At 36.3% G+C, this 18,592-nt stretch overlaps 1 protein-coding gene across 6 annotated transcripts in view; it reads left to right on the forward strand.

Moving 5' to 3' along the window:
- Positions 1 to 18,592, forward strand: part of MARCHF6 (membrane associated ring-CH-type finger 6) — a 314,477-nt gene that overhangs the window by 84,820 nt on the left and 211,065 nt on the right. For 3 of the 6 annotated variants that reach the window (XR_011920873.1, XM_072411957.1, XM_072411958.1), the window contains exons 11-14: positions 3,123 to 3,181; positions 4,004 to 4,084; positions 12,312 to 12,380; positions 15,011 to 15,085. The exons of 1 other annotated variant lie outside the window; for it this stretch is intronic. Coding sequence is in view for 4 of the 5 variants with exons in the window: in XM_072411957.1 (XP_072268058.1) it covers positions 3,123 to 3,181; positions 4,004 to 4,084; positions 12,312 to 12,380; positions 15,011 to 15,085 (284 nt within the window). In the remaining variant the exon portion in view is untranslated. The remainder of the gene's footprint in view (positions 1 to 3,122; positions 3,182 to 4,003; positions 4,085 to 12,311; positions 12,381 to 15,010; positions 15,086 to 18,592) is intronic. 2 more of the 6 variants (XM_072411959.1, XM_072411960.1) reach the window with 2 other exon arrangements.

The following is an 18,592-nucleotide window of genomic DNA, read 5'->3' on the forward strand; positions in this document are numbered from 1 at the left end:
TGGTAGTCTTGACTGTTTGCATGGTATTATAAAAGACTACCAAAGAGTTCTGGCACGCAATGTAGGGCCCAGTGTAAAAAATCTGGGTGTCAGACGTAGGTTGTGAGATTTACAGTAGAACAATGACCCCAAAAATAGTTTAAGACAAAGCGCTGTGGAGTTCTGAAGTGGCCGGCATTGAGTTCAGATCTAAATCCTGTAGAACACCTGTGGGGAGATCTAAAAACAGCAGTTGGGAGAAGGAATCCTTCATATCTTATACACCTGGAGCGGCTAGAAAAGGAAAAGTGGTCTAAAATTCTAGTAGAGAGATGTAAAAGAAATTGTCCCAGTAATTAATCAAATTAATTCAAAGTAATTAACATCAGTTATTTCTTCCAAAGAGCATGCTACCAAGTACAGTGGACCTTTGACTTACAAACTCAATTAGTTCACTAAGGCTGGTTGTAACTCAAATTGGTTGTAAATGAAGACTATTTTTCCCCATAAGAAAAAATTTATTTACCCACCCCTACCTAACCTTTTCAATAATAAAAAAAGGTTGTATAATGTAGTACCAGGAACACCAATAATTTTCCTAGTGTACTCAACAAAAAAAATGTGTCTAGCCTACCAGAAACAACAATTTCATTATGTACTCACCATTCAAGTTGTCTTTGGCTTGCAGGAAGGGCTGGGGGGAAAGATGAAATGAAAGGTGGTTATTGTTTGGAAAGAGAGTCCCCTTCCATAAGAACATCAGGAATCTGGCTCCCTCTCGTGACCTTTCTCTCCTTGGGAAAGTCTGTAGCCCACCAGGACGTGCTTCTGGCTCACTGGGTCTTAACCTTTTCAGAATATAAAACTGGTCTAAGGTTGTCTGTTTCTCTTTTCTTCAACACTGTTCTGTAGTGTGACATGACATTGTCATTAGGCAAGTGAATGCAACTCTGTCTTAGTGGGTCTTGTGTAGCTCTGTCAATTTTTTCAGAATTTCCTCTTTTAGAAGTGGAAATTTGCTGCACTGATTACTGATCCTTCCCGTCCTCTTCTGAAAGCCCTTTAGATGCAATTCTGTGTTACACCAGTTATCAACATCACCACTGTCTACCTGCAAGCCTATAGACTCCGCTTTAGTGACAATGTCATCAACCACAGGGTCAGTTGCAGGCTCATGCTCCTCTACAAAGCCTAAAATATCTCTTGCCTCTAATTTTAGGCCACACTTTCTTCCAGGCAGATCTCAGTGTCCTTAAAGAGACATTGGTCCAGTATTTCCCTATTAACCCCACACAGGAAATGATGTTGTAATGTTCCTTCCAGAACTCTGTAAGGGTTAAATCTGTATCTGAGACCATCTGGAAGCACTTGCGAAACAGATCCTTGGTGTATAGCCTCTTAAAGTTAGCTATAACTTTTGGTCTGTAGGCTGCAGTAGAGGAGTTGTATTAGGTGGAAGGAACAGTGAGCCATGGGAATTCTTCAGCCAACACTTCTTCCTAGTCCCGTGGTTGAGCAGAAGCATTGTCCATGATCAGGAGAGCCTTGAGTGGTAGCCTTTATCCTCTAGATATTTATTTATAGTAGGACAGAAAACCTCCCTGATCCACTTAAGCAAAAGTACCCTTGTTACCGAGGCTTTTGCTTTAGATCTCCACATGACCCCTAGCCTATTCTTTATGACATTTTTTTTTCTCTAGGGGTCTCAGAGTGATAAACCAAAGCTTTATCTTGAGGTCACCACTTACATTGGGACATATCAATAAGGTTCGCCTATCCTTCATAGGCTTGTGGCCTGGCATTTTCTTATCTTCCTGGGTAATGTATGTTCTCCTGGCATTTTTTTTCCACAAAAGCCCAGTTTCCTCACAGTTGAAGTTGTGTTTATCCACAATGATAGCCTTTCTACCTCGTCTAACACTGTTGATGGAGACTTGCTCATTTAAATAACACCTTTAGCAACACTAGCTTCCTTATACAAACATTTTTTTTTGTACGATTGTCGAAATAGTAAATTTAAAAATAGCTGTATTGAGTCCAATACAAAGAAATATTTTTTTATATATATATATATATATATATATATATATATATATGTTGCTGTACAGTTAAATTGCATGTTAAACTATATTTTTACTGTTTTTTTTTTTTTTTTTAATAAAATTTTTTTTTTTAAAGTTTATTATTAAATTTAATAACTTGGACATATTACGGTGAGTTTTGCCTAAAAAGTATAGCCTACAATGTAAAATAAATTTCCATGCAAAAAAATTGTATCACTTTTTGCGCGGAAATTTGGACAGAATCAGTTGGCTAGGGGAGTTAAGGGCAGTGTGATTGCAGTCCTGTTTTTAATAGGCTCCATTCAGCATCTCAGGTTGGTCTTATGCTTAAATGCTTCCAAACACTTCATTGGGAATGCTTTCCAACCGCATTACCAAGCATTTTCAAGCAGTTGCAAGGCAGTTAAGGGTTGTGTGTAAAGTGTGTTCAAGGGCAGTTGAAAACCCATGATCTTTTGTGACATGTAGCAAGAGAACTGCAAACATTTGCTAAAGTGTTTCAGAAAACACTCTTAAATGCATCTTAGTATTTCCACACAGGTTGCAACAGTTGAAACTGAGCGCTGATGAGCTGCACATTTGTCAACAACTCATCTGAACTTAGCGTTAGAATGGCCTTTAAGCAATTTTTTCTTTTTTTTTTTTATAATAAATACTCTATATAAACGATTATATGAAATTTATTAGGTACAATTTGCCATTCTTAATCCTATAAAGCATTTAATAAAAATTTTCAAAGCTAGTATTTTTTTTTTTTTTTAACACTGAAAAGACTTTTTTGTCGATCAAAGTTTATAAACTAAAATTGGGCTATTCTTTACTGTGAGACATAATTTGAGTTTAGTTACTATGCATTTTAAAAGTTTTAATTTGTCAGTATATATTTAAAAAATCTACTTGCATACTCTATATCTGAAAAATTTAAAAAAACTATGGTTTCCCCTGCAGTGTGTACAGTGTGTTTGTGGATACGTGTTTCGTCTTTGCTGAACCCTTTGCTGGCTAAATGCTATATGTGAACCCATTGCTGGCTAAATGCCCCCAATTGTAACATATCCCTTTTTCTCCTTCCTTATGCAGCATTTTGTCCTTACCATATTGGTCATTTGTCTGTTGTTGGTCTTGGATTTGAAGGCTATGTGAGTATCATGAATTCACATGCAAAGTCAATGTAAAACTAGAATGTTATTTCTTCTTTTAAAGCACATGTATAGTGAAAACTCACTGGCACTAATTTCTAACTACAGGAACTGCAGCAACCAAGAAATCACATGATACACCATACCAGTCTAAAGTCATGCTTGCCCTGAATCACTATATCCTAAGGTCTTCAAGTGTGCAATATGTGCAAGAGAAATATGATATAAAATAAATAATAACAGTAATTGCTAATATAAAGAATTTTTATTAACACTTACTGATATTTTATATGTTGGATATTAAACCAATATTTATAATATATTTTGTAAATTTGGGATTCTTAGTCTGTATTCACACATTCCATAAAACTGTCAAAATGGTTAATTTTAGGGGTTAAATCACGTTAGGACTCCTAAACGTGGTTTTTTTTTTTTTTTGTAAACTAATTGCATCATCTATATCATTGTGTTGCATGTTTGTTATGTAAATGGTATTAAATCTTTAAAACAAAATGGTTAAGTGATGTTTGTTTAAGTTTTACTGGAATAAATCTGTTATTAGGATTTATTCAAAATTATATTTTGGGTTTAAGGAACAAGTTTACTTAAAAAAAAAAAAAAAAAAAAAAAAAAAAAAAAAAAAAGTTATTTCTCCACACAGCCCTTTATTTACAGAATGGCTGAAACAATTTTCCCTTTAGAAATAAAAGAAGCTACAGTGCCTTAAGTAGTGTTCGACACAAACAGTACCGTTCCAGGTCATGGGGTTGGAGAATTTCTTAATTTGATATATATATATATTTTTTTATTTATATTTTGCAGGTGCAAGCTTCTCATTTTGAAGGCCTTATAACTACCATAGTTGGGTATGTTCTGCTAGCAGTCACTTTAATTCTGAGCCATGTATCCTTTTTTCTTTTTTTTTGTGTTCTCGGCAGTTGTTTGACACAACTACATGAAAATGATAGTTATACAATATATTTATTTCAGAATCATCATAAAAAGTATCAAATAAAAGCCAGTAGGTCATTTACGTGAAATGTTATATCCGTTGAATGAGGGGAGGACAAAATGTGGTATGCTATATCTTCAATTTACCATTTAAGACAATTCGACAATTAGTTGAAAAAAGAAATAAGTGATCTTGGAATGTTGGTACTGTACAGCTTTTCTAATAATGACATTTCAAATATTACTAACAGCAGAGATACATACTCAAATATATATTATTCACATTACTTGATGAACTTATTATCATTAAACAGGCTAATTGATATGGCAAGAAACATATGTAGAATAAATAAACAAAACTGTTTCTATTTGAGTCAGCATGTTGTAAGTCAGTTTGCTAAAGTATTTTTCAGTGTATTCCAATTCTAAGAACTTTACTTGCAGACGAATATACCCATGATATTGAACAAAATGTCATTCTATGGATGACTGAATCTTTAACGTTTTGCTCATGCAAATAAATGTGCCTATGTAATTCTTCTAGTTTTTAGTTTCACTAATATAAAATGACTGGCAACCACATATTATCAGGTTGACAACTCCTACAGTAGATTAATCTACTAATTGTTTTTGCAACCATGGGGTAAGACCATGTTTGCACAACTCCATGAAGAGTTTAAAAATCAGGGACACACAGGTGTATGTTCATTGCAAGAACCACATCTGTATGTAATTTTATTATTTTTCTCCTTACAGCATACATAAATTCCCTCTATTTTGCTCTACCGCTTGCATTGCTAACTTTGCAGCCAATGAGGTTGTAAATGCTTGCTAATTTAGGCCTATTCAGACCAGTCATTCACTTGTAGTAATTAGGCTGCTATTTGGTGGCTAAAAACTTGACCTATTTACCACCCATCAACTGCCTATCAGTTTTGTAAAACTTTTGTGTCTAAACAAACAAGGCAGAAATATTTTATGCGAATCAACCAGAGGCAGAAACTTAACACTGCTTGTTCCGGGCTTATAGGTATCTCTTGGTAGCCAATCACGCTTGACATAATGGTCTCTCGAAGGCTATCCTACAGGCATAAGAAACAGCAATATTTTGTGAATTCTTTTTGCATTCCCATCAGCAAGCCAATGACCTTTAGATTTCCACAGATGTTCCACTGGTGTGTATTAAACTGGATTGCTTCAGGTAGTAACTTCATGTTGTCATAGGTCTTCTTTAGGTTAACGGGATGTGCAATCTGTAAACTTGGTTTGGAAATACCAATATGCGGTAAGACTGCTTTCAAGCTTCTTTTAGTGGAATACGCCATTCGGATGGAACATGCTCTTGTGACAGACTGTTAGAGTGCATTTATATCATGACTCCAGCACAGTAAGCCATCACTAGTGAAGAAAGTTTTCAAGTTATGATTTTGTTTTCTGTAATGAGTTACAGTTACACCCCTTGCAAGCAAGTGCTTCTGTTTAAGCTCTGAAACAAGAAGTTCTGCTTTGTCTTTGGAGAGATTTAGATCACGAACAAGGATTATTCAGCTCTGCTTGTGTAAAGGTCTCTAGTTTTGAATCTTCATCGGCCATGTATTTAGGATCATATGATTTGGGGTTGTAACTGGCTGCAACTCCAGCGCATTCCTCATCAGTTTCTACAGAAGCAAGTCTATCATGTGGCGCTACTGGAACTGGCAATGAATCATCATGGGGAACAGGCCGAATTGCAGAATCAAGGCTGGGATATACAATTTTGTGCTTAGTTTTACCTGGAAGTCTACTTTTGTTGAAGCGGCAAAAATAACAAGTCGATTAGATGATCTTACGGTTCTCTCCACACCATCGGGATTGCAAATAGCATTGCTGCTTTACGCCGATTTAGCAAGTCACGCAGTCCTCCGTTGGAACAACTGGTACAAATGACATGTGGGGCCCAAGATTTATCCTGGTTATACAAGTGGACAGCCGAGATATAATTTGTATATCTTTTTAAATGCTATGGTAATTTGGCGACATTGTGCTTTCGCTGTGAATGAACTACACACGTAACAGAAACTTTCTGGATCATTAAGGCAAATTCTAGGCATGCTGACAAATAAAATTAATCACAGTTAGTGCGGTCTCTTACCTTCAAAGAAGAAAATGTCGTTAAATGTTGTAATATGTTAAGGCTTTTATAACGAATTTCACACAATATATAATTAGCTTTATGACAAAAACTAGATGTGCTAGAATAAAAATTAACACAGATTTGAAATCTGCATCAAAAACACCACAAAGCAAAAATATATCTGATGAAAATGACATTGACCTTTGTTATTTGCTTCAGTGGGGTTATTGCATTGTGTTGATGGTTGTGCATATTCTTGTGCATTGTTCCCATTCTAAAATTTTGTATCTCTTTGACATAGGCGAGGCTTCAGTCGAGTCTGATGGACTTTAATTATACATAGCTTTAAAGTATAGGGGCAATTAATGAGGGGGTTACAGGCTTTTGGCTGTTGTGTATTAGCCCTTTAACCCCCCTTCTAAATTACCCCTTAATGAGCAGTAAATCCAAATGATTATCAAAACATAAACACCCCAGTTACTTTTTTAAACCTCTGTTTTTTATATATAATATTTTTGGTCTTTACTAGTAAACAGCAGCTTGTCTGCATGAGTCTTTATTTATTCTTCCATGGTTAGACGTGCCAGGGTCCTAAAAATGTTGTGCATTTTTGTCAGTGAGAGGTCTGGTGTTTTTACACAAACAAATGGAAAATGGGGATATTGCTTGGGCGTGGCGGTCTTCCCATGCGTTTCTGAAACATGACAATTGGTAGACTTATCTTCGGTACACTTGTACACTGGTGCTCAGGTGGCTGGTGGAAGTTTGAGCTACTTTTTCCAGTTGGATTGGATTCTCCGGTGGACCTGGAAACCTGCATAGAGAGGTCCAGTGGTTGCCCCACTGGAATAAAGCGTAATCCAGTGGATAATTTTAATTGGTCAGTTTGAGAGATTGATTTGCGGGGGACCTCTGTGCCTCTTACTGTCTAGGAAGGCCAACTGCAGGTCCAGCTCATGCATTATTATCTAGAGGACCTGATTACCACACTGGGGGTCTCCTATTCAGCAGATCTTGATGGGGTCATGTTAGATGCAGTGGTTGTCATGGAGACGACATAGTTAATAAAATCTCTAATCTTGTTTAACAGATTCAGAGATTTTGGTGCGAGACAGAAATTCTCACAGCCAGCATGTGGCCTATCTTTGTTCCTTTATGTCGGTCCACAAACTTGGACATGATTAGCCCTGACATAAGTGAGGGTTTTGCAGGTTTGGGTGCGCAAGGGAATCTATCCAGTTGGCATTATTGCCTACACAACTGCTGGTAAACCTCTGCTGGATAAAGCATTGAGCTGAATAGATTTTTTTCAATCTCAATCATTCCAAGAATGCGCCTGTATCTCAGTGGATCTTGAATACTCAACCCATTCTGAGGAATGATAGTTTCATGACCGTCACTGTCACCCCTTGACTACCCTGAGCATATTCTGAGTATCTTGTCTGTATACCGTGTAGTGTGTGACTTTTTGGCCCTTAGGGAACACATCTTTGTAAGGGCATGCAGCATACAACTCCTTAGGGCTAATTCAGACACGTCATTCACCTTCGAATATCAGGCTGTTACATGGTGGCTAGAAACTTGACAGCTGCTCATTTACCACTCATACCCAGATTTTCTGTGTAATGCAGAGTCATATTTAAATCCTATGGGACCTGCCTCCTTTCCATTTTTTCATGTAATTATAGTGCATGGGGTGTCCTCACTAAGGCGTAAAGGTATTTTCCCTGAAAGTTTTATGTAAGTGGACTTCACTTTATTCCTCAGTTTTTCTCCATGTAACCTTTCATTGGGCATTCCAGGTTTCTGGTTTTGTGAGGTTGAGTCCCTCTTATTACTCAAGAGTTTTATCGTTGGTTCCTTCTGTTAAACTGGCTCATCTTTTTTTAACCCTATCACCTATTTTTCTGTTGAATTATAAATGTTTACAAAATATGTTTTGTTGTGCGGGTAGCACACTAAATCATTTGCTTTAACTTTGCCAAAGCTGTCAAAGCTAATGGTTTTAATCTGTGAAATAATTAAAGTGTAAAGCATCATGATGTGTTGAACAAATTCAGTGGCTTCAGAAAGTATTCAGACCTCTTACTTTTTTTCTAATTTTGTTATGTTGCAGCCTGATGAATCCTTTAAATCAGGGGTAATGGTGCCAAATCTGGCCCGCAACTTCCTTTTTTTTTGGCCCCCAATGGAATCCTAAATATGAATTGCAGCTGGCCCGCCGCTGCATTGAAATAGTGCTGCTACTGTAATTTCCGGCATCACTCGCATCTATAGCCCAGCGGCCTCCCTGCCTATGGATGACCCAGCATTGGACTGTTTTATAGACGCAAGGAATTGTAGTAGCAGTGCTATTTCAGTGAAGAGGGAGTTCCAGCCACTCATAACAATAAGCCCTGCATTTGACTGTTTTCTTGACTAAGGGAATTGTAGTATCGGTGCCATTTCATTTTCAAGTTTGGCCTGCGATTTTGTCTAAGTTTTTAATTTTGGCCCACTGTGTATTTGAGTTTGACACCCCTGCTTTAAATTCTTTTTTTTTTTTTCTCTCAGTATTCTACACACAGTACCCCATAATGACAAAGAGAAAGCATAGTTTTTACATTTATTTAAATTTGAAGAACATTTACATAAATATTCAGACCTTTTGCAACAACATTTGAAATTTTAGCCCAGGTGCCCCCCTTTTTCTTTTAATTGCTGTGTAGAGGTTTCTGCACCTTGAATGGAATCCATCTGTGGTGAATTATTTTGACATAATTTGGAAAGACACACAGCTCTTTATAGAAGGCCTCAAAGCCAGTGATGCAAATGCCAGGCCATGAGGTCAGAGGTTAAACTTCCTAGGATTCTTGACTGTTATGGAGAAATGTTTCTTTGGTTGTTTTTTCCCCCTAAAACGAATCATTGAAGTAATTCTAAACATCTAATGTTTTACCGTAGATTTACGTCTTGCACAAAATGTACATGTTTTTCACACTGAATTCAATTAGAAAAATGTTTAAATCATGAGTTAAAGTTAATTTGCACATTTTTTAATTGAACCAAGTTGGGAGACTCTTGGTTGAAAACATTTAAACAATGGACCCACATAAATGCTGTAAAATATTACGTTTGGTCTTACAATATATGAAAAATATAAAACACCTCATTGATCTTTTACTTTGTAACTTCCAAAAATAATGTAAAAAAGTGCATGAAAATTAAAAAAAATAAAATTATTTGTGTATAAATATTTCAAATTACCATGTTCAAGATATTAGTAAAATACACCTTAGTGTCCCAATACAATAACATCCATTAATACATCAGGATCTGAGTGTACTATGCCTGTACTCAAGAGATTGGTGCAGCTGCACAAGTGATGTGCGTCTTTTGAGGGAAATGATCATTTATTTTGTTTTTGTAAGTTTATATATTTAATATATCTAAACAGTATGTCATACCGATCTGAATTCTCAGGGTACACAGGGGACACTCATAGCTAGCAGTACCCCAAATTTCATCTCCACCTTCAATAACTTTCAAAATATGGGAGTCATAATTATAAAAAACTAGTGAAATTTAACATTAGGATTGCAGTTTTAAAAGTGTGTCTAGAAGCCTGAAATTAAACATACAAATTTTAGACCCCCTGGGCCACCTACATAGAAAGGAGGTATAAACCCCAAATTTATACCTACCTGTCACAAAACTAGAAATGTCATACTACACTACCCCCCCCCCCCTTCCCCACGTTAAACCCTAATTTTTCTGGAACGGGGGGATGTACAAAACAAAAATGTAGGTGCAAGTGGGGGACACCTCTGATTAATGCCCCCTAAAATGTAATCATTGGGGCACCGTCAGTTCATAAAAAACTCTGCTCATCTAAAAAAATCTGCCCTGTTACACATTGCTGGAGGCTTCTAGCACCTGAACTCCAGTTTCTCAGGAATGCGGGGGTACAGGTGAACTAAATTAGAGGTGTGGGTGGGGGACACCTGTGACTAAGGCCCCCTAAAATTTATTCAGTAGGCCATCGTCAGACTATAAAAAACTCAGTCAATCAAAAACATCTACCCTGTTACACATTGCTGGAGGCTTCAAGCACCTGAACCCCCAATTTCTCCCCTGGTAGATTTATTTCACGGGTAGTTTTTCTCGTTAGAACACCGGCGTGTCATCTGTGGTGGACGGAGCTATTGGCGCGGGATTCAAGGGAGTCCCCGGTGCTGATAGGAGTCCTGTGTCCCACGTGTTCCTCGGTTTTACCCAGAAAAAAACATCAAGGCCCATTATTGCACCGCTGGGGACACCGGACTGGATGCATATAAGGAGAAGCAGCTCCTTCATCATACTCGGCACAGAAACGCTGATACTAAGGCTTGAGACACATAACCTCACGAACGGGCAGCAGAATTCAAATGTAAGTTTCTTAAGATTTAATCCTACAATGTAATATTTGAAATACATAGTTGTGTTTTAACATTTGGTATACATAACTATGTAGGCTATAAATTAATTTATTTACGTAACTTTATATTATTAATATATATTTATTTACTTATTAATCTATTTATCAATTACCAAATAAATTACCTGTAATTTTGGAAAACAATATATGATTGCTGGACTATAAAAGTATATTCAAAAAAGAGCTGAATACTTTAATCTTAAATATATTAAATCCAGTGAAATACAATAAATATTGCACTAATTCATAAAATGAATCATGATACTAGGGGCATAGTTCAGTGTTTAATTTATTTCAAAGTAGGCCTACACATGCACACTGCACTTCTGTTTATTGTATTCTGTTGTAGTAACAGGTAAAATTAAAAAAAGATTTAAACTTTTACAAGTTTATAGGCTGTTATTTTTTGTGGCTCCAGACTATTTTTCTTTAGTTGATGAGGGGAAAAATTGCTCTTTTGAAAGTAAAGGTTGCTTACCCCTGTTCTAGGTATATCAAATTAGTCATGTCAGTAATGCATATAAAAGTGGAGCTTTCATTAAAAAAAATTCACTTAACTTTACTTCTGCAGAGCCCTCTTACCCTCCACAATGGGCTTCCATTTCACTTTTCTTAACTCTTATATTGGCTAATTGACTTGACACTTCTGACCTTCCTGATGCACAGTGAACTATAACACAGATTAATTATTAAGTGATGTCAGTCTAATTCTGAGAGTTTAAAAGATGATAGTTGTCATGTATGTAGGTGATGTCATTAGTGTGCTGCTTTTCTTTCGGTTAGACATATTGGACAAAATTAACCATTGCTACAATTTGAGGTTTGTGAAATGGCACACATGCTCTGTGACTATATTTATTACATTAATGACCACATCACTGATTCAAAGTGTATATATACAAATGCATATGTTGACATCTCCTTGAAGGCTCATTTTGAAGTTTCATAGAAGATTGAACATGTTAATGTAACTTCAGCATTTTTTTTTTTTTTTTAATCTGTAGCTTTATTAATACAGTATGCTTGTTGATCCTTCTATGAAGGCTCCTTTTTTTCTGTCTGCTATGGGGGTGATAGCTTTATCTGTTGTGCTGCTGCTTTTTCCTCTTCCCCATATTTGAACCTGCAGGCAGGTATGCTGACAAACCTTGCTATCACTATTTGTATATCTATCTAGAAAAGTCATGTGAGGCTGATGGTGGTGTGTTTACACATTAACAAGAAGATACTAAATCGGCTGCAATATTAGGGAAATAAGAAAGGTGAAACCCGTATCCCACAGGGAAAATTACAGTTGTTTGATGCACAGTGCTATAGTAAACCACATTTTATCTAGTTACATTTTAGATGAACTTTAAGTAGAATTCAACTTCAGTTTAATTCATCCACTTTGTTAGATTTAGAGCACATTTTTTTAGTTTTGTTTTGGTTCATTATTTGACAATTTTTGAACATTTTGTAATAAAGTTTTTCCTTTCAGTTTTTCCTTTCAGTTTTTCCTTTTTATTTAGGTTGCAGATAAGTACAATACTGTTGAATTGTTTATGCTCATTATAAGCATAATCGACTTTGTAATCTAAAAATCCATTTTCCTTGACACCCCTTTTCAGGGCTTGGCAGCAGTTGTAAAATTTCAAAGATCTCGACGTTTATTAGGCATCTGTTATATTGTTGTGAAGGTAAATATAAATTGTTGAAACAGGCTTCATATTTTCTGTGTACTTGTAAATGATTTATTTATTTTACATTTAACCTTTAATTAAAAAGCATGAACATATTACCGTGCTAAGTAGAGGGTTGCCGATTACAAACTTAGATAATAGACAAATTCAAACAGAGACGCAGAAGGAGAATAAGAAGAACCCTGCCATTCAGAGTTTACAATCCTAATTTTAATATATAAATTATGATAATCCCAAGGTTTCACTTACTTTAGCTACATACAGATATGTTACTGAATCATTTCATGACCAAATATATTTTGAGCAAAGATGAACTGCTCAACCTAAGAAACAACAGAGACATGAGCATATAATCTTTCAAAACTGCCAGCCACTTCTTTAGAGGGGTTACATTTTTAATGCATCCGTAACTGAGGATAATTCTCTAATAGTAAAAGTTTTAAAATCTGAAAGCTGGAAGGATAATAGGTTAAAAGCAGAAGTGTGGGCTAAACAAATATTGTCCAAATTGGGCCTGTACCACTTGAGTCCTTGAGGGCCAATATCCACACACATTTTTAAGATTTGTGAGACCTTGGGTAATGTAATATAGTGTGGTTTACAAATAGTTTTAAAAAAAACTTGTATGAAAAATCTGGTCTATTTATGGCCCTTTGAGGACTGGAGTTGAATATCCAAAGTCTAAGCACAAGAGGCTTATGTGTTCTTACTTGGGTCATTCATGTATTTCTTCCCATCTGTGCCCTCACTTTGCCCCTTTAGCCTTCTAAAGGTAAACTATTGTAGGAGAACTCCCACGGCTGTGTTCTCCACACAGGCCATATGTAGCACGATTATGTCACTGCTACTTTTCAAAGCAATATCTGGGTTTGCTAAAGCATATTTGGGGTAGGTTTATAACATTTTCAGCTATTGAAAAATATTCCAAAGTCTTTGTTCCTGAAGTTCAGCTTTAAGTTCCTTCAACATTTGTAGTTTAACTAGTATCATCTATGTTTTCCATGCCCACTTCCTTATGTAACAAAAACCATCAGGTAGGAAAGACAATGCTGTTTCCCTTGGGGAAACCAAATTTTGTGGATACTTCTAAGGTCAGGCTTGTATTGAATATAGCAAATAGGTAAAATCACATAAAATTTTATTTGTGAAGAATGTAAAAACATACAATGTACAAAATATAAAACCAAGCACTTGCTAAAGGTAAAGCACTTGATAGATCTCCCAATAGGAACCTCTCCAAGTGAGGTGTTTTCTAAAAACTTTAACACGTTTCGAAAAATCTATGTCTGCTTCTTCAGCAATAGGAGATCTATAAATAACAATTCATTCCTAATGAGTTCAATCAAAAATGAGTATGTATTATCTATTTTTTACACAGTACTATTTTATTTAAAAAATATTTTATCAGGAACTTTTTGTCATCATGAAATATACACACTTTCCAAAGGATTTATTTCCAATGTTATTGCTCAAATGATCAAAACTGTGCTTAAAAACCATCAGGTAGTTTTAATACATAGTGTTAAAAGAAAAGGGGGACCTAAAAAAAAGAAGCAAATTTGCTTACTGCTTATTTTTATTAAATTTTTTTAAATGAAACTTGGGTTAAAGGATTACAATGGGTTTTATAAATTTTTTTTTATTACAAATACATCTATTACATATATAATTTAAGGGGGAAAACCATCAGGCAGGTCATTGAAGATATATTTGTTTAATGAAACATTTTTGAGATGTAAGCAAGATACCATAACTAATGACGTCTTCCTCCCATTTTTTAAGTATTTCAAATAGGAAAGGCATCATGATGCAAAAAAAGACTGATATAAGCAAATTTGTTTGGCTTTTTTTTTTTTTTTTTACTATGGAACTTGGGTTAAAGGATTAAAATGAGTTATATATAATATATATATTTTTTTATCAACAATCATCTGTTACATATATAATATAAGGGGGAAAACATCAGGCAGGTCAGTGAAATTATGTTCATTTAAAGGAAAATATTTGATATATAAGCAAGATACATAACTAATGACACCTTCCTCAATTTTTTAAGTATTTCAAATAGGAAATACATCATGATAATGTACCATTATCGGATGTACCTATCACCCTGTATGCTGTGTTTACGAGATGTTTTGCTGTAAAAACTGAAAAAAAAATCAATGTCTAGATCTTAACCTAGGTTCAGCTTTGTGTAAACAATTATAAAGGATATACATATGTAAAGTCCTTAAATAACCAAGTATTCTTGCTCTATCAACTAGAGTATATCTTTTGAATTAAAAATGAATGAACAGAGCAAGGAAGAGAAATTAAGAGACAACTGAATGAGAGCAAACAAGGTAAAGTGGTAAAACTTCTACACAAGAAGACACTGAATGCTACAGCACTCTCAACACATGGCAAACCCGCTTTCTTAGGCCCATGCTATGTAGTGGATTAGGTGTCCTAGGGTGGTTTTTACTAAATTTACTGGAATTTTGAAAAGAGTTCCTGAATTATGGTATTAGGCATAATATCCGTATGTGAGTAATGTTGGGATGTTGATTAATGTCTGCTTTCATTTTTTGTAGGCTATATTTTGTGACCAGAACTTTATTTTTCTTTCTTTTTCCCCCCACAAGGTTTCTTTACTAGTGGTTGTAGAAATTGGTGTTTTCCCACTTATTTGTGGATGGTGGTTAGATATATGCTCATTGGTGAGTATAAATGTTAAATTAGTTAGTGTGTTAAATGTTAATGCATTTGAATAGCAAGAATTGCCTTATTTATGTCTGGTAAACTTACAGTCCCAAGCTGTAAGCTGTTTTTTACTAATATCATGCAGGAGCTTATATATGAAAATTGTGTTATGAAGCATATTCCTTTTTTGATATAGAGAAATTAGATCCCAGGTCTTATTCTTGATTTTTTTTAAATATCATATAACAAATTCTTGTTTTTACCTCAACAAATATTAATGCCGTTGAACATGTGACAGACAAATCTCTGACATATATATGCATATTTTTTCCCAATATTCATGGAGGGGACACAGCATCTCATGAACTGTGGATTAGATTTCTGCATACAGTAGGCTAGAACATTAGGGTACTGTATTGCCATGTTATCCTAATCTGGAGATTCATGTAGTGGTTCAGGCTCAAAGCCATGATGATTGCTTTCTCTGATCTTATTTTTTTTAAGACCTTTTTTCTATGTGAGTAAGATGTGCAGTGTAGACTATACCAGGATTCTGCCTTGTTTATTCTTTATGGAGCTTGCATTAGGTGCTTAGTGCTACTGTGTTAAATTCGCTTCTGTGATCTGGCCATCAATTTTGTTTTCTAGTACCCCTCCCCTCAAACTTCGACTTATAACTAAATCTATGAAAACCTACATGATGAGGAATAATGGTAACTCCTGGTTCCATCCATGATAGGTTACTGCAATTGGAATTCAGACATAAATGACCCCTGATTTCTGCATATTGTGTGTATAAACACTTTAGGGGATCAGTAAAATTAAATAAAGATTTATCAAGATGCAGTTTATTAGGAACAGAAAAAAAATAAGTACCAAAATATTACTTTGTAGAGATTAACGAGTGACCCAATATGGGCACAGGAAGGCAAGTAAAAGGTAGGTTCTACATTGATGTTAGAGGACACTATTATAGCAAATGAAAAAAATTGTTTCCTAACTGCTCCATGTCAGCACGTGATGGGTTAATCCCTTTCTACTCCCACTCTCAGGACCCAACTAGATAAATTTAAGTTGGTTTATACACCTAGTGTTTCATCTTTTTTCCTCCTGTGTACTCTCAGCACTAGTGTAGCCACCAACCTGGCTGTAGTAAATCTCTGGCTGACAACTATCCAGTTGAAGTTTCCCCTGTATGGTTACTAAAGGTCACCTTGGAGGGGAGCCCCACTGCTGGTGCTTTGGGCCATGATGTAGTACTTGATAATTTTAAGCAACAAATCTTCACACATTCCATCTATGGCACAGATGTATGGTAATGTTTGGATCATAATGTGAATCCTGAAATCCACCTTATGTGTTTGCTGGTGAGACACCTCAATGAAAACTTTATATCTTTTATGTATACCATAAAATTCTTGTTTGTGGAGCCATTTATGTGCATAAATACTGTTTCCTTAAAGAGCAGACTTGCTGCAGGAGCACTGTGTACAGACACACATCAGCATGTGTTCAGATGTGTCTTGTTTTGCAGACAGATAAGTCAAGTTCCGTGATTGCTACAAATGTCACATCTGGTGGAGGATCTGGATGATGCAATTAGATCTGTTTAGTCTCTGCTTAGGAGCCAGTGTTCAACATAACAAGCACTACGAGGTTGTGAGTTTAAAGCCCTTGTTGAGTTGCCTGCATTGAAGCTATCGCTTAGTTTCACTGTGTAATGTTTATGGTAGAGTACCCTGCAATACTGTGCATTGAAATGTCATCTTTGTGCTGTGGTTTGGATAAAAATTATGTTCCAGTGCTGTGCAGGGGTAAGTATAGTCAGGCAGCAAGTTCACTAAGCACCGACTAAGGAGAGTCTGTCAGCTGATATACATGGTTATCAAATGCATTGCATTTCTAGCTTCTGTCCAATAAAGGACTAAAAATCGTGCTAAAAAGAAAGTGGGAGAGTGGGTGGGTTATGTTTGGGGAGACAGCCCGCCCATTCCACGAGCCAGGGAACTGCACGGGTTACATGGTCCACAGCTCTGGCTGGTGCATCCTCCCAGCGGGGTCCGCTGGCCAGAACATTTACATTTTCAAATATGTGGCCAGAAGTATGCTTTTGGCACCAGAAAAGAGCCCTTGGACTCAAGCCTTGTGTGTCAGACCCCATCTCCAAGCATGGTTGGTGCATAGTTTTCTATAAGAGACAAAACATCCACGGTGATCAACTACTATATGCTGTTGCCAGAACTACCAGCGAAGTAGTAATGATTAATTTTCCAAGGCAGACTCCTAATAATACAAAAAAGGGCCAATTTAGGAGGCCTGTTGGAGAAGAGGATGCATGTGAAGACCCTGTTGTCACAGGGGGGAAATTATCCATGTACCTTAGGAATAATGTTTCATGGGTGGTTCTTCCATTTATTTCAAGAAAACTGATATCAGTCATAGATATGAAATGGCTCTATGAGTCAAATAGCAGATCCTCGGAGATGTAGCCTCCATAAGTCTCCATGCCTATTTCCCTGTTCCTCCATATCAAGACTATCGGACATTTCTTATTTTTTCCTGCTTTGCATGCAACCCTTTTTCCAGTCGTATTACCTTCAGGCTATTCATGTGATCCAGAGTTTTCACAAAATTATATTTGGAAGATGTGGCCTCTTTAGGACAAAAAGAGATTTTTATCTGTCATTACTCACACAATATTCCCCAATTGGGCCATAAGAGATCCCTTCATCTCCATTAAAAGACTTGGGTGGATGATGAATTTAGAGAAGTCTCCTTCTTCCCACTCAGACCTAAATAATCTAGGCACTAAGCTACAGTTTTAACATTGGGTACTGTTTGGGAGTTAAACACATTCTGCCACCATTGGGAAAAATCTGGGAAAAATCGTGCAAGCCTGCAAGACAATGTCATTTATGGCGACATGATACATTAAAGGCATGGGCACAAAGGTCTCAACATTACCAATATCCAGAAGGGAAATGAAAACCATCATTCTGTGCTTATTGAACAGACAAGATCTTCTCAGTTGTCATTCATTATTTTAAGGACTGTAGTCAACAATAAATGACCTTTACATCAAAAATCTACTGGCTGTGTTCCAGTGGTCTTCACCCCACTAGTGCACCTGTTGCTTTCTTGACCAACCACAAACTGGGGAACCTAATCTTAAGGTTTTCCTTGGTAGCAAGCTCTGGGGTCAATTGGGCTAACCGGGGGCTGTGTTTCCCTCTTCAACTGGCTAAGATGGCTCCAGGCTCCAGTTTTGGCCAATGGGCAGCAACACATGATGAAGCTGCCACTATCATGTGTCTAATCACTGATCTCTTTTAGTTGAGAAGGAATTGTGCTGAAGGAGAAAAAATGCTGGGTCGTTTGGAATGTGTGTATCAGTCATCCGTTGAATTAATGATCGTGTCGTGTCCCAAAATTGACGTAAAAGGGGCATTCCCAAAAAATATCTAGTAGGGAACCCACTGCCGTTAGGCATCTCCAACACTTATCTGACTCATCTGGAAAGAACT

Source organism: Pyxicephalus adspersus, chromosome 5 (assembly GCF_032062135.1).
Source record: "Pyxicephalus adspersus chromosome 5, UCB_Pads_2.0, whole genome shotgun sequence".
Taxonomy (NCBI): domain Eukaryota; kingdom Metazoa; phylum Chordata; class Amphibia; order Anura; family Pyxicephalidae; genus Pyxicephalus; species Pyxicephalus adspersus.